Source organism: Maudiozyma barnettii, assembly GCF_903064755.1.
Source record: "Maudiozyma barnettii strain CLIB 1767 genome assembly, contig: KABA2_01, whole genome shotgun sequence".
NCBI classification, from domain to species: domain Eukaryota; kingdom Fungi; phylum Ascomycota; class Saccharomycetes; order Saccharomycetales; family Saccharomycetaceae; genus Maudiozyma; species Maudiozyma barnettii.
The window spans coordinates 636,681-649,980 of record NW_024545238.1 but is presented as its reverse complement, the minus strand read 5'-3'; the positions used below and the strand labels follow the sequence as shown (position 1 = coordinate 649,980).

At 30.5% G+C, this 13,300-nt stretch overlaps 5 protein-coding genes across 5 annotated transcripts; 1 reads left to right on the top strand and 4 right to left on the bottom strand.

Annotated features, from left to right (window-relative positions):
- Nucleotides 1-1,765: 1,765 nt before the first annotated feature.
- PRE3 (proteasome core particle subunit beta 1) lies at nt 1,766-2,558 on the bottom strand (the record flags this gene model as incomplete). Its single annotated transcript, XM_041548222.1, has 2 exons — nt 1,766-2,351; nt 2,494-2,558. The coding sequence occupies 2 exons, from the start codon at nt 2,556-2,558 to the stop codon at nt 1,766-1,768; spliced, it is 651 nt and encodes a 216-aa protein (XP_041404156.1).
- A 641-nt stretch (nt 2,559-3,199) lies between these two features.
- SFI1 (Sfi1p) lies at nt 3,200-6,025 on the bottom strand (the record flags this gene model as incomplete). The annotated part of the gene is made up of 1 exon (XM_041548221.1): nt 3,200-6,025. One exon carries the CDS (start codon nt 6,023-6,025, stop codon nt 3,200-3,202), a length of 2,826 nt encoding a protein of 941 aa, XP_041404155.1.
- Nucleotides 6,026-6,909: 884 nt separating this feature from the next.
- Nucleotides 6,910-8,322, top strand: OST1 (dolichyl-diphosphooligosaccharide--protein glycotransferase subunit OST1; the record flags this gene model as incomplete). Its single annotated transcript, XM_041548220.1, has 1 exon — nt 6,910-8,322. One exon carries the CDS (start codon nt 6,910-6,912, stop codon nt 8,320-8,322), a length of 1,413 nt encoding a protein of 470 aa, XP_041404154.1.
- A 305-nt stretch (nt 8,323-8,627) lies between these two features.
- ORC3 (origin recognition complex subunit 3) lies at nt 8,628-10,517 on the bottom strand (the record flags this gene model as incomplete). Its single annotated transcript, XM_041548219.1, has 1 exon — nt 8,628-10,517. One exon carries the CDS (start codon nt 10,515-10,517, stop codon nt 8,628-8,630), a length of 1,890 nt encoding a protein of 629 aa, XP_041404153.1.
- Nucleotides 10,518-11,080: 563 nt separating this feature from the next.
- LMO1 (Lmo1p) lies at nt 11,081-13,108 on the bottom strand (the record flags this gene model as incomplete). Its single annotated transcript, XM_041548218.1, has 1 exon — nt 11,081-13,108. One exon carries the CDS (start codon nt 13,106-13,108, stop codon nt 11,081-11,083), a length of 2,028 nt encoding a protein of 675 aa, XP_041404152.1.
- Nucleotides 13,109-13,300: the final 192 nt, after the last annotated feature.

Here is a 13,300-nt window from a genome sequence, read left to right as displayed (position 1 = left end):
ATAGGTTAAGCTAATGTTAGCCTTTTTAGTGTTGCCGCTACATATTCAACACATTAGTTAAACGATTGTTAAGTAATGAACTTATTTTCTAAACGATTATGACCTAAACGACTATTACTTAATAAATGTTTAGTTCTTATTAGGACGTTTTAGATATTTTGATTCCAGATATTTTCTGTCATAAAGATATTTCTTTACTTATTGAAATTAAGTGTTGTGCATATTACTCTTAATTTCTGACAGTTTCAAATAAACAACTAACATATAAACTTGGAGAATTCTGAACTTACATTTTAAGTTAGATTCTATTTGTTGTATAATTTATATATAAAACATAAAGAAGTTACTTACATGTAAAAGAAAAGAACAACAAATATACTTTATTTTAGTTAGATATCAAGCTACGCCTACACCTCTCCACCTAACACTATATAAAATGAACGACTCTAAGTATAATTCTGTTATGCAAGCTTCAGCTCAGAATTAAATTATGGGGGTGTTAAAAAGCGACTTTTCCGAGGTACACCCATAATTTCTGATGGAAATTTGTGTTTGAACCAGAGATATTGTTAGTCATACATTTAGATGTGTAACTAATTAATCGTTTATATTTTTACATAGTTTATATAACGTTGAACACATAATATTCTTCATATACAGTACTTCATCTTTAATTTTCATCTCGATTTGACAATGTACATCATCGTTTATTGTGATAATACTTAGTGATGACACAAAATAATAAATGTGCCTTTAGTTAGTACCTGTTTGTCAGAAATTAAGAGTAATATGCACAACTCTTAATTAAAATAGGTAAAGAAAAACTTTGATAAGAATCAAGTATTGATAAGAATCAAACAAAACAAAAATGAAAGGTGTGATTGAAGAAAGAAAAACCTTTAAAGAAAATGATATAAAAAGGAAGCTCTTAATATAATATAAATAAAATATTAAATGTTCTTTAATATGTAACTTATATATATTATACATTATAAAGATATGGATCAATTATCATATTATAAAATGTCCGAATTAAATAAATAAAAGCTTGCAGAGACTACTAGAGGCAAACCCTCTATCTCAGATTCTCTACACTGTTATATTTCAACAATTTCTCCTAACAAAAGGTAACCAAAGATAATGAGTGGAAGAGAAATAGTTTACATATATCAAAAGAGCGAGATTAGTCCGTATTCAAAGCAGTTTCGGCCGCTTTTGATTTACCCCAAAGGTTAATATTTGAGATTAGCTAGTTATATTCACTTCAAGTGAAGTTCGTCAGTTATCGTTGAAAACCACATTTATTTATTTTGAAATGGACGAAACCACTTTGAAATAATTTTTTTGTAAGTCTCTACGTGCACCCTGATAAATATCTAATCAGTTCTGAAATGTCTTTTATGTAACAATGAACGGACGGTATCAATCAGTCGCATATAATTCTAAAAATTATAAACATCTATTAAAGTGTACCATATTTTATAAAATATGGTACGCTACCTAAATGATCGAAGTAACTTTTCTAGCCCCAATAATCTTAAGGATAACTTAAAATGAAGATTTAAAATATAGACTTCTATGTTGAAAAGTTTCCTTTTGATTTGGAAAAGCCCACAGTTTACATGGAAAATACAGGAACAGTGAAAAATTATTCAGATCCACCATAACTTCAAAAATAGTGTTGTTGTCCTTTTCTCACCTCCAAAGAAATACTTTATTTACTATGTCATTTGTTAAATATATGTATATATTTATATATTACCTATTATAAATTTTCATACTCATCTGGATAAAAAACTAATCTCTCGACACCTTCCTTTGTTAGGACTACCATTCTAATAACACCACCAGAGGAACCATCCCATTTAATTGCCTGAGATAGAGAATGCTTCATGAAGTTGACTGTCTCATCTTTGGACATATCGTTCTTGTAATTCTTATCACAGTAACCATAGATAAAAGCTGACCCTGAACCTGCAATTGCATAATCTTGTTTATGGACGGACCCACCTAGTGGGATACTAAACACTTCACCTTTATTAGTTTTGTCATCAAATCCTGCTACAATGATACCTGCGCTCAAACCATCCTTGTTTTCGTAACATATCGTCTTAAAGATGGAAGCTGCTGTCTCCGTGGAAGGAGTACCGTAACTTGATGTATAAAGATCTAGATGATATTGAACAATGTCAGCAACAGCTTGTGTATCGGCAGCGGAACCTGACCTACAACACCAAATTTTATCGTGGACTCTAGTTAATTTATCAGTAACACGGTTAGCAATATAGGCACCAGTTGTTGTACGCGAATCAGCACCTAATATCACACCATCCTTGAAAGTTACAGCCATACTATTTATAAAATTTTCCTTCATATCCAACCGTATGGAGGATACGCCTATAGAATATTGTTAGTAAAGATATCATTCATAATACTGTTTAATTGATAAAAATTAAACAACGAAGTAAACTTATATTTGCTTTTGTAACATACATAGAAGTACCTAAACTTACTTCCCCCTTCTTTAGGTGGTTAATATCGACTTGAATACCATTCATCTTTTCTTAATCCTGTATTTTTTGTTTAAAATAAAAATTGGGCTTGCTGGTATTGAATCACAATCAAAAAATATAATGAGTGCACAATTAACTTCAAATTTAGTGTAATTCAACAAGAACACTGAATAAACTATGATCAATAAAATATTCTCAGTAATGAATTGAAAATTGATATAGCGCCTACTGTAATAGTTTCACTCTTCAATATAGCCTGTTTTTAATCTATTGATGTGTGCTATTTGGGATGCCCCATAATTTCCGTTTTTTCTTTTGCCACCCTAAAACATCAAACATTACCCGGGAAATATCACGTGAACAAATAACGAATTATATATATATATATATATATACGTATATATATATTGCTATCGAATCAAAGCTGACGAGTTTTGCTAACACTTAAGATATATTCTTATACCTATAAAAATTGTTTCCATAATTTGATATTTTACTATTTCTAATAAAGGTACGATTTTGAACTAATCGTGGTTTTATTGAATACCGTGAAATTTCTGAACTAAGCACAAATGTGGTGGTTCACAAGAACTCTTTTATCTCCTCTCCAATAGGGGATAATTTTAAATCACAATGGGTTAATTTTTTTTTATTATATTTTTATTAGAATATTATTACAAAATTATTTATGTTTTAAAAGTCTTGTTTCTTGGGGACCCATTCAAGTATCCCTCTTCATTATAACTGTCCGGATCACCTCTCCTGGGACTGAGTCTCGACGAACTGTAGCTAGATTGATTAGGTCTCAGAACTGCCATATTTTTAAAGTCTAATCGTGCTGCCCTCACAGGGGATATAGTATTTAAAGATCCTCTAAATTCATCTACTTCATCTTTTACAGGACTAGGAATTGGTTTACCTGCTCTCCTATAATGGCTAATTCTTGCATCCATCTTATACTTTCTAACTTTTGAAGATCCACGAATAGTATCCTGGTTTTGTGGAGGGATTCTTAGAGGAGTTTGTGTTCCTTGTTCAATATCTTGAACAATTTTATCGGTCTTTCTGGGGGATTGCCTTTCTTCATATTTCTCCTTCCATAACATCAGTAAACCTCTAATGGTGGCTCTATCCCATCTTTTTCGAAATACTTGAACAGATTCGTTATTTCTTGTCCTTTTCAAAAGTTGCATACTCCATTGACTTACATATGAGGATAATATGTCGATGTTTCGTTCATCAATGTAACGTAAAGATAATGTATCCAACTCCTCATTTTTATTATACCTTCCTATCCAAAATAACATAAATTCTTGAAGTAAATGATCCTCGTTAATATTCGATGCCATATCTAACTGACGTTCGAATTTTTCGAATTTTTTGATTATACACTTGAAGAAGAATTGACTCCTATGTCTTTTCTCCAAAGTTAGAGCGCTCTTAATATACTGTTTACCAATTATTGTATACTTTTTCTTAAATATTGAAATGTATTTTTTTTGTAGTCTTTCATGTTTATATTTTTGGAATGTCTTTAAAGTAGCAGCTAACTGTAACGTTTTCTTTTCTTCAGCAAGCAATTTCCATTTAGCAAATACCCTATTCAACACATGAATTTCTATTGGTTTATTATTTATAGTATCAAAATGAAGTCTTTTAGACCTTACATTATTGTAACTCTTCACAATCATGGTGAACAATTGCAAATCCCTAAATAAATCGGCCGTAATCTTAATGTTGTTATTCAACTCTACTCTTTTAGTCCAAACAGTTACTAATCTCTGTTCTTGCCATTGTCTTTGGAAAGTTTCACTAACAGAAATATCATCTAAATGTATCTGGGTTGTTTGTTTCCATCTATTGAAAAAATTTCGAAGGATTGAATGATGCTCATATTTCTTATAATTTGTCTGGCGAATAAACTTCTGTTCCCAAAGTATGAATGTTGATTTCAATAAAGTCGTATTTTTTTCTGCAAGTCTTTTTCTTTTATAATGATTTACTCTCCATTTATTCAAATATTTTTTAGTTAGTGCATCAATTTCAAAATTTGATGAATTTAAATTTAGGAATAATTTCTTCTTAAGGATATTAAAATATTTTTTTTTTAATATATCCTCTTTTATTTGTGTAAAAGAATGGAAATGTAACATATTTTGAAATTTTTGTTTCCAAAATTTTGAAAGATAATATTTAATAATCATCGATTTTCTTTTCAATATAAAATTGCTTTCAGTTTGAATTAAATTGTATTGTTTAACCATGTTTGACAAATATTTCAATTTAAGGATATGACCTTCAGTGTTATATAATCCTACAACTTTTTCGGATCTTCTTTGGGTTACCAATTTCCATTTATTAAACGTGCTGTATAACAATTGATCAGATCTTGCAACATCAGAAGTATTTACCATTTTTTGGAATGTTTGTAACCTTTGAGACCATGATTTCAAGACATGACGTTTTGTTGGTATCGAATGGCATTCAATCAACTTTTGGTTTAATTTCCATCTATTCCAATATAGTTTAGTTAATTGTGAGTCCTTCGAATGATTGAAATCAATGAATTTTCCATTTAATTTTTTTTGTTTATCCTTAAAATTTTGGAAAATATGATTAAGAAATTGAGTATTTGCCAAATGTTCCATTTTATCAATAGAATCATATTTGTATAAGAGTTTATCGAATGCAAATGCTTTCAATCTAAATATATTAGCATCTATAGCTCTTTCGTTATCAATTGTAACAATTTGATCATATTTTTTTGACCAATGATTAAGAAATTTATTCTTAATATAATTTTCATATAACTCTATTAATTTTTGTTGATAAATTGAAGTATTTGAAGAGATTCTCCATTTTAAGAATTTTTTTTTCAAAAGATGATAATTTGAATTCATTTCAAAATGTGTTAATTTCATTAATAAATTTTGTGGATTTAATAAGAAATATGAGATTAAAATTTCTAATTGTGATGTCATCAAACCATGATTATTAATTAATTCTGTATTTAAATTCAAAATGTATTCATCTTTCAATGGATCGACTCCTTCATTGACCAAATGAGATATATATAACTTTAAAGCAATAAGAAATGATTGAGACATTTCATTTTTAGTTAGAAATTCAGAAATGTCTTTAAAGAGACCGTTTAATACACTATTATATTGACTTTCTTTCATACCTATATTTGTGTTATTGTTAATATCACTATGATCAGATAAATGAACAAATTGAAATTTATTACAAATATCGTCATCATCATCATCATCATCATCATCATCATCCTCTTTCTGCTTTTTACCCCAATCTTCATCATCACTTGAATTATAATTATATTCAGGGGTATGAACAGCATCTCTATCTATATGTGACCGATTCATCAATAATGCAGTTGTAGAGAATCCCTCTTTCTTGTCTATATCATCATGATACTGATGATTACGATTATCGACACTATTTCTCCTGCTTATACTTCCTTTTAACAATTCCTCTGTAGAATCATCAATCATATCCTATACATAAAAATAACCATGTATACACACCCAAATTGCAGTTCCTTTCTCTCTCTCTCCTCCCACTCCCAAATCCCTAGAAAAACACATAACAATAACAACTTTTCTCTTTTATATTAGTATAAGTAGATATAACTAGCCTATGACACTCAAACTCGGCTATCCCAATAAAGCAACTGCCGCCCAACCACTCCCAACTTTCCTCAATTCCATCCTGATTCCTTGAAATTCTTTGAAATTCTTCACTCACATTGCATCCATGGAAACACCCACACATCCCTGAACACTGACGCGTCAACCTTCAATCAAAATAAAATGATAGTACTTTAACGCGTTTACCAAACACACAACCACAAGATGTCACGCGGCACGACGCAGTAGAAAACCAGACACACAGACAGAGACATAAACCGAACACGTCAATCAGAAAGAAACGAAAAAAATTAATAGAAAAATGCGTTTCGTGCTCATTTTACTACTGCACTGTATGTGTGAGAAAGGGAATACACATCTCTCTTTCTCTTATTATTTGTTAGGCTTCGTGGCTTTAACGTATTCCTTTATATTGCTTTACATATTGCAATATAATATATAATAAATTGAATAAACAAGATAATACTTGAAACTTAGATATAAATTTTAAGATTTGATTATATAATACTGTGACTTAATAATAAAAAGGGACAATTAATTTCAAATTAAAGAATCTTTAAGAATTTATACTTGTATTTCCACTCCTATAATTTCAATAGTTATTTCATTTTATTTTTAACAATTGAATACTTACAAATAACGATATAGATTTGGGAATTCAAGAAGAAGAAAAAAAGGGAAAAAAGTTGTTCTAATAATATAGCATAATATAATATAATATAAAGAAGATGCTTTTCGCTCATTATTGGTTTTTAACAGCAATTGTTCTGTTATTTAAGAGCGTAGTCTCTGAAGAATTCGTACCTCCAAACTCATGGGAAAATAAAGAATTTAAGAAGACTATTGAAATATCAAATTCTTTCACAGCTGAAAATTTGGAATTAACAATCGTTAACATAGATTCCGAACCAGTAACTCAATATTTTGTTCCAATCCCATCCGATATAGTACCAATGATCTCTATGTTTACCGCCGCTTATATGTCTGAAGAAGCTTTCATCCAGTGTATGATTGTCCCAGGTGTTCATCAATTAGATGATGGTACTGAAATCAGTTACGGTGTCATTCAATTCGAATCTCCTGTAGCTCCAGGTGAAGAAATCGCTTTATTGGCTAAGATTCATTATGCTTTAAATGGTAACCCATCACCAGAAGAAATTGGTATGGATGATACTCAATCCTTAGCTTTAACTGTTAACAGGTACCCTATATCTCCTTACGTCTCTAAGACTTCTTCTGTTGATATTTCTGGTGCCGAAGATTTCATGGAATTAACTCCTGCTGATAACGATAATGAAGTAGGTATCCTATTGACTAATCAATTCAAATACGGTCCATTCCATGAAGTTCCAGCTTTCAAAAGTTCTTGGGCTAACGTCAGCTACCCTGTCGACTACCCATTGATCACTGTTACTGATTTAAAGAGAGACATTTGGGTCTCTCATTGGGCTCATACTGCTGAATTCCAAGAATATTACGAAATCGTTAACGAAGGTGCTAGATTAAAGAATGGTTTCAACAGAGTCGAATTCATGAAAAGAGTTCAAAGAACTGAAGGTAAAGGTGGTAATTTCATCGGTGTCCTTGGTCTTTCGTTGACTGAAAACAGTACTGACGCTTACGTCACCGATAAGGTAGGTAAGGTCTCCTCTGTCATGCGTGAAGAAGATAAATTATTGGTTAAACCAAGATTCCCTGTCTTTGGTGGTTGGGCTTATAACTTTACCGTTGGATGGACTAACACCTTGGATGACTTCTTACATATCTCCGGTACTGAACAGGATTCCTTCATTATTTCCTTGCCAGTATTGAACGGTCCTCCTGACACCATCTACAGAAACGCTGAAGTCTCTGTTATTCTTCCAGAAGGTGCTGAAGTTTTAGATGTTGGTTCTCCATTACCTTTTTCTAACGCCACTGTCACTCGTGAGTACTCTTACTTCGATTTGGCTGATGGTCATGCTAAATTGACTTTCTATTACAGTAACTTAATCTCTGAATTAGGTACTGGTGAGTTGGTTGTCAAATATAGATTCAACACTTCATCCCTATACCAAAAGGCTTTGTACATTTCTTACTATGTCTTTGGTGGTCTGATGACTTTCTTTGTTTTAGTTAACTTAAACTTGAACATCAAATAAATCTAATATTTATCATAATATTTATGTAAGTAATAACAAAAAATTATATATAATAAGAAAAATCAATAAAAAAAGAATTAAATAAAACATTTATGTACTTAGAATTTATCACCAAAAATTCTAAAGTTCAACATTACAAAAATATGATGCTTATATTATTAGTTTAATCGAATTCTATTCAATTTTATAATTACATCTTAAATCACTCTCTTAAAAATATGTCAGCAAATATTTTATAATTGAAAGCTTTCCAACCTCTATGATCTTTTTATTATACCCAATTTATATATACCAATAATATACATTTACATACCTCTCCAAACATGCTTATCAACAAAATCTGGATTTTTAGAGAGTGTGTTCGTTAATCCCATATTATCATAGTCATGTATACCTTGCATAAATAAAATCAACACCACTTTATCAAATATTATGCTGTCATCATCACCATTATTATTTATAAACTTCTTTAAAGCCTTATCTTTGGTAGAATAATCTCTGATAAATTCCAGAACTCGTTTTCTTGGAAGAAGTACCTTGAACGTTGTATACAGATCAAATAAATTAATTACAATTGGTGCTTCTCTATAAACTTTAAACAATTCACCAACTATGGGTCCTAGTTCACGATTCAACGCACTAAGAGATTCAAGTTCCTGTATATCCTCCAGGGATCCTTCATCATTTGCATTTATTACCCTTTCCCAACATAATAAATCATCTTCCATGTTACCCTTGTATTTTGGAAACATTGCTTCAGATAATAAATCATTCTTATTACCAAGCGTGAATAATTCCTTGAAAATTGTATCTACAGATTCAAACGATAATTCCTGTTTGTATAACATACATTCAGGCCATTTCTTTAAATAGTTATCCAAATTATCGGTAAGTAAGTTATAATACAATTCAATTAAGTTATAGTTCTGAGCATTGCATTTTTCTTCCAGAATATTTGCAACTGCTTTTGCGTGTCTATTTGTGGGATTATCTCTCACTAGAAATTCTGCAAAAAATTGTTCTATTGCATCCTCCTCATTAGTTAATAAATTGGATATCTCATTTACTGGTGCACCTTCTTTAACTAATTCATCCAAGAAAAACATATAAGTTGGACATTTTTTCAACAGTTTTAAATATGAATCGTTTAGGTATTTCACATTAAATGGATCAATAAAGACTGCGAATGGATTTTCATAAAAATACGACATTAAGGAATAATCCAATATTTTGGTTAATAGTTGCAAATTATGGTGTGTGTTATTAGCCATTTTCTCGAGAATAAATTCTATAAAATTTTCTGATAGATTAAGTTTATTATCGACAGTTTCTAAAAAACATTCGAATACCTTATTTGCGTATTTAAAACCTCTATTACTAGATATATCCAAAATAGAATAGTTTCGCTTTAACAATCTTAACGTTGACTGACTCAAATTCTTTTCCATGATCGAAATGTTAGTGTTGATATTAAAAACCAAATGGAACATAACTGACTCATATTTAAGAGCATTTTTTAACAACTGAATAAAGGCATCAAGAGCATGGAATGAAAACGAATCAACATCTTTAAAATTTAACACAATATTTAAGTCTTTTCCGAATATTGATTTAAAATTTTCTATTAGAGACAAATCATATGACACCTCAGTTAGCAATTGTGGCATACCGTTCAAGGCTTCAGAAATTGATTCATTATCGCCATTCTCTTTAATAACCGCCTGTATATTATTATAATCAGCCTGCGCCGTAGAGAATACCTTAAACATTGCTCTTTTCAACATCATTCTAACATTCGGTGATTCTTTTGCAGTCATATCTACCAAAACATTTACTGTTTTGGTTGGATCAATAATATCAAACTCAATTGGGGTATCACTATCAGATCCTAATAGAAATAACGTTCTGAAAGTTTCTTTCGTTTTTAGCGAATGATCGTCACTGAAAAGTAATTTCGTTATATTATGCTTTAGTTCTATTTCTCCATTTGAAACAATGTTGTCAACTTGCGAATGGAAATGGATATATAATTGGTTATATAATTGCCATCTTTCATGCATGATCTCAGTCGATTCGTCGCCATCTAGAAGAGGAACAAACGGTATGCACCTCTCGTCTGATCCATGATCCTTAGGCAGGATAGGATAAATAACATTATGTGTTTTTTGAGCATCTGCAAATTCGTTAATATTCATGCTGATAATTATTTATGGTTACCCAAGATATGTATCAAAATGTTTCTTTGCAAAGATGCTTCATTACTTTATGAAGTAGCAATAACTGATCATTGTTTTGTTTGTATATACCAACAAAAAAAAATAAACGGCAGAAAAAGACAGGCCTGTTATTGACATACCTAATTCGGGTCATTGAGTCCGGTCAAGCTCAAACTGAAAATTTAGCGTAGATTAAGTAACACACAATGAGATTATTAGATCTATTAAATATCGTATTGTTGTTCATACACTTGTTTTGTTGTTCATTAAGGTCTTTTAAAGCCATACTGTTACCAAGAACTATATAAACTTTAACAGAGATATCGAAATAATCTCTTAGAACATATCTTGGCACTTCTTATTAATATTACAGTATATATCACCCCAATGAACTCATTTAGGGTTTATACTTGTAAAATTTAAACCGACCCACGTATTCCCTAAAAATGTATTCGTCAAAAAATTAAAAAATATAAAGAGTCTTATATAATTTAATAAATTATCTATCTCAAAATCTTATCATTATCCATTCAATTTTATTTCTATTCATAATAATTATGAATTGGTAAGTTCATTAATGTATCAAGATCATAAAATTCATCATCATCATCATCATCACCAAGACCTACAGTTGCATCTAAGTCAATCCTAGTATGTAGATTCACCATCTGAACATCTTTCCTCAGTGAAATCAAATCATTCTGTTGTTTCTTTGTATCGGCTGATAAATTTTCTTTAACATCATAAGGTGAAAGCAGTTGGAGACCATCAAGCCATATTGATTTCTTTTCTTTCGTATCCAGATACACCTTTAAAAGTCGTTTTCTATTTTTATCAAGTAATTTAACTTTAGTATAACCAACAATTTGACCTAAATTAACTAACTTTGTTGAAGAATTCCCCAGTTGTGACTTTACAGATACATCTTTACTTTCAAAATGTGAAATACAATTCAATGGTATGACAAGAGTGACAGATTGTTGTAAAGGTTGTATATGTGTTGCGGTCCTGCTTACAATTTTCATTCCTTCCACGTAAGGTTGTGTTTCTGTCTTAGTTTCAAATTCTCTAACCAGTAGATTTGATTGATTGTCAGATATAATGGTAAAATAAAGTTTTGGAACCTTGAGCAATGTATCTGTTGGGTTCTGAGAGTATACCCAAACACCCTTCTGAAGACGTATCAGTCTTTGGTTTTTCACAAAATCATGAACTTGATTTAATAATATCGAATCAAATTCGACCATTTGCTTTTCCCATTTATCTAATTGAGTCCGTCTCATTCTTACAAGTTGAAAGTCCCTTGCCTTTCTATAGTCTATCGATTTTATAAAATCGTTAACAATATTTGGAAGTTCATCTAAGGGGACGGTTCCATACACTGCTTGTAAAACCTCATCTAATTTTTCTAATAGGACTGGGATCAACATAAATACAGACTCTATATCTTCCTTTGATTTTGAACCAGATTCAATCCATACTTTCAATTGCACTTTCATGATACTTTCTAAAAATGACTCCTTGTTCATAATAAATGATATTAAATACGGTTTTTCTTTGACTTCTGATTGATGTTGAATAAAGAATTCATGAAGCTCGGCAGAGATTCTAGAGACTGCTTTATAAAATGGGAATGGGTTTCCTCCAAAGAGTAAATGTTCAATAAATATCCGTTTAAATGTTAAATCTGGTTCCTTCAGGAATACAATTACATCTAATACTTGCAACAAATTTAATTCAGAGGCATCAACAGTCAAATTTTGAATACTATCTAGTTTACTCTTCAGATCCTGGTCTCCATCCATAGATTCTTCAATAATTTGTGATAATTTATCCTCAACGTATTTGCAATCCTCTAATTTTGTCCTAGCTAAAAAATTAGATATATCAATCTTTTGATTAATTATTTGTTGGATAATATTATGTCTAGCTTTACTGTTGTCAGATTGTAACAATAATTGAGTGATTACTATTGTGAACTGGCATCTAATCATTTCAAAATATAACTCTGATATTAAGATACTTAATCGAGCAGGTCTATATTCTGTTAATGATAGGATAGTTGTTAAATATAAACCTAAGAAATTCAAACATTCTGTCAATTTAGGATCATCAATAGCTATTGTCTCCAAATAATACATGGAAATATTCAATAAAAGATGTTTTTTATTTAAAAATTCGAGGAATTGAAGGAATTCTTCCCTATACCTTGTTGGATCATTAAGAAACTGAGAGAACATTGCTCTAAACACCGTTATAATTGTTGTAAAATCACATTGGGGTAAAATATTGTATAATATACTATGTACTTTTTTGTCTGTTATTACGACTTCAAATTCGAATGATATATCTGAACAAACTAAAAAGGACATAAACAATTCCCTCCGTGTTGACGGTATTTTATCAGGGTCAATGGTTGTTAAATATTGAAGGCATTTACTTGACTCGACCCAACTTAACTTATCATTCACAAACGGCAGTCTCCTTTTACTCTGTATCAATTTACTAATATTTTGAAAACTCACGGTATCATTTATTTCATTTTTAGAAGGGATATTTGAAGAAGACATGGCATCTCTTTGTTATTCTTAATTATTGCTATAAAATTGAATTTCTTGTTTGGATATTAAATTTAATTTCTTATTTTAGTATGCATATGCATTCTCTACTCTATGTTTTCAATCCTTGTGCAACAAATATGTGTGTATGAATAAGAACTGTTTCAAAATTTACTCAAACAAACGTTCCTGATTTCTACTATA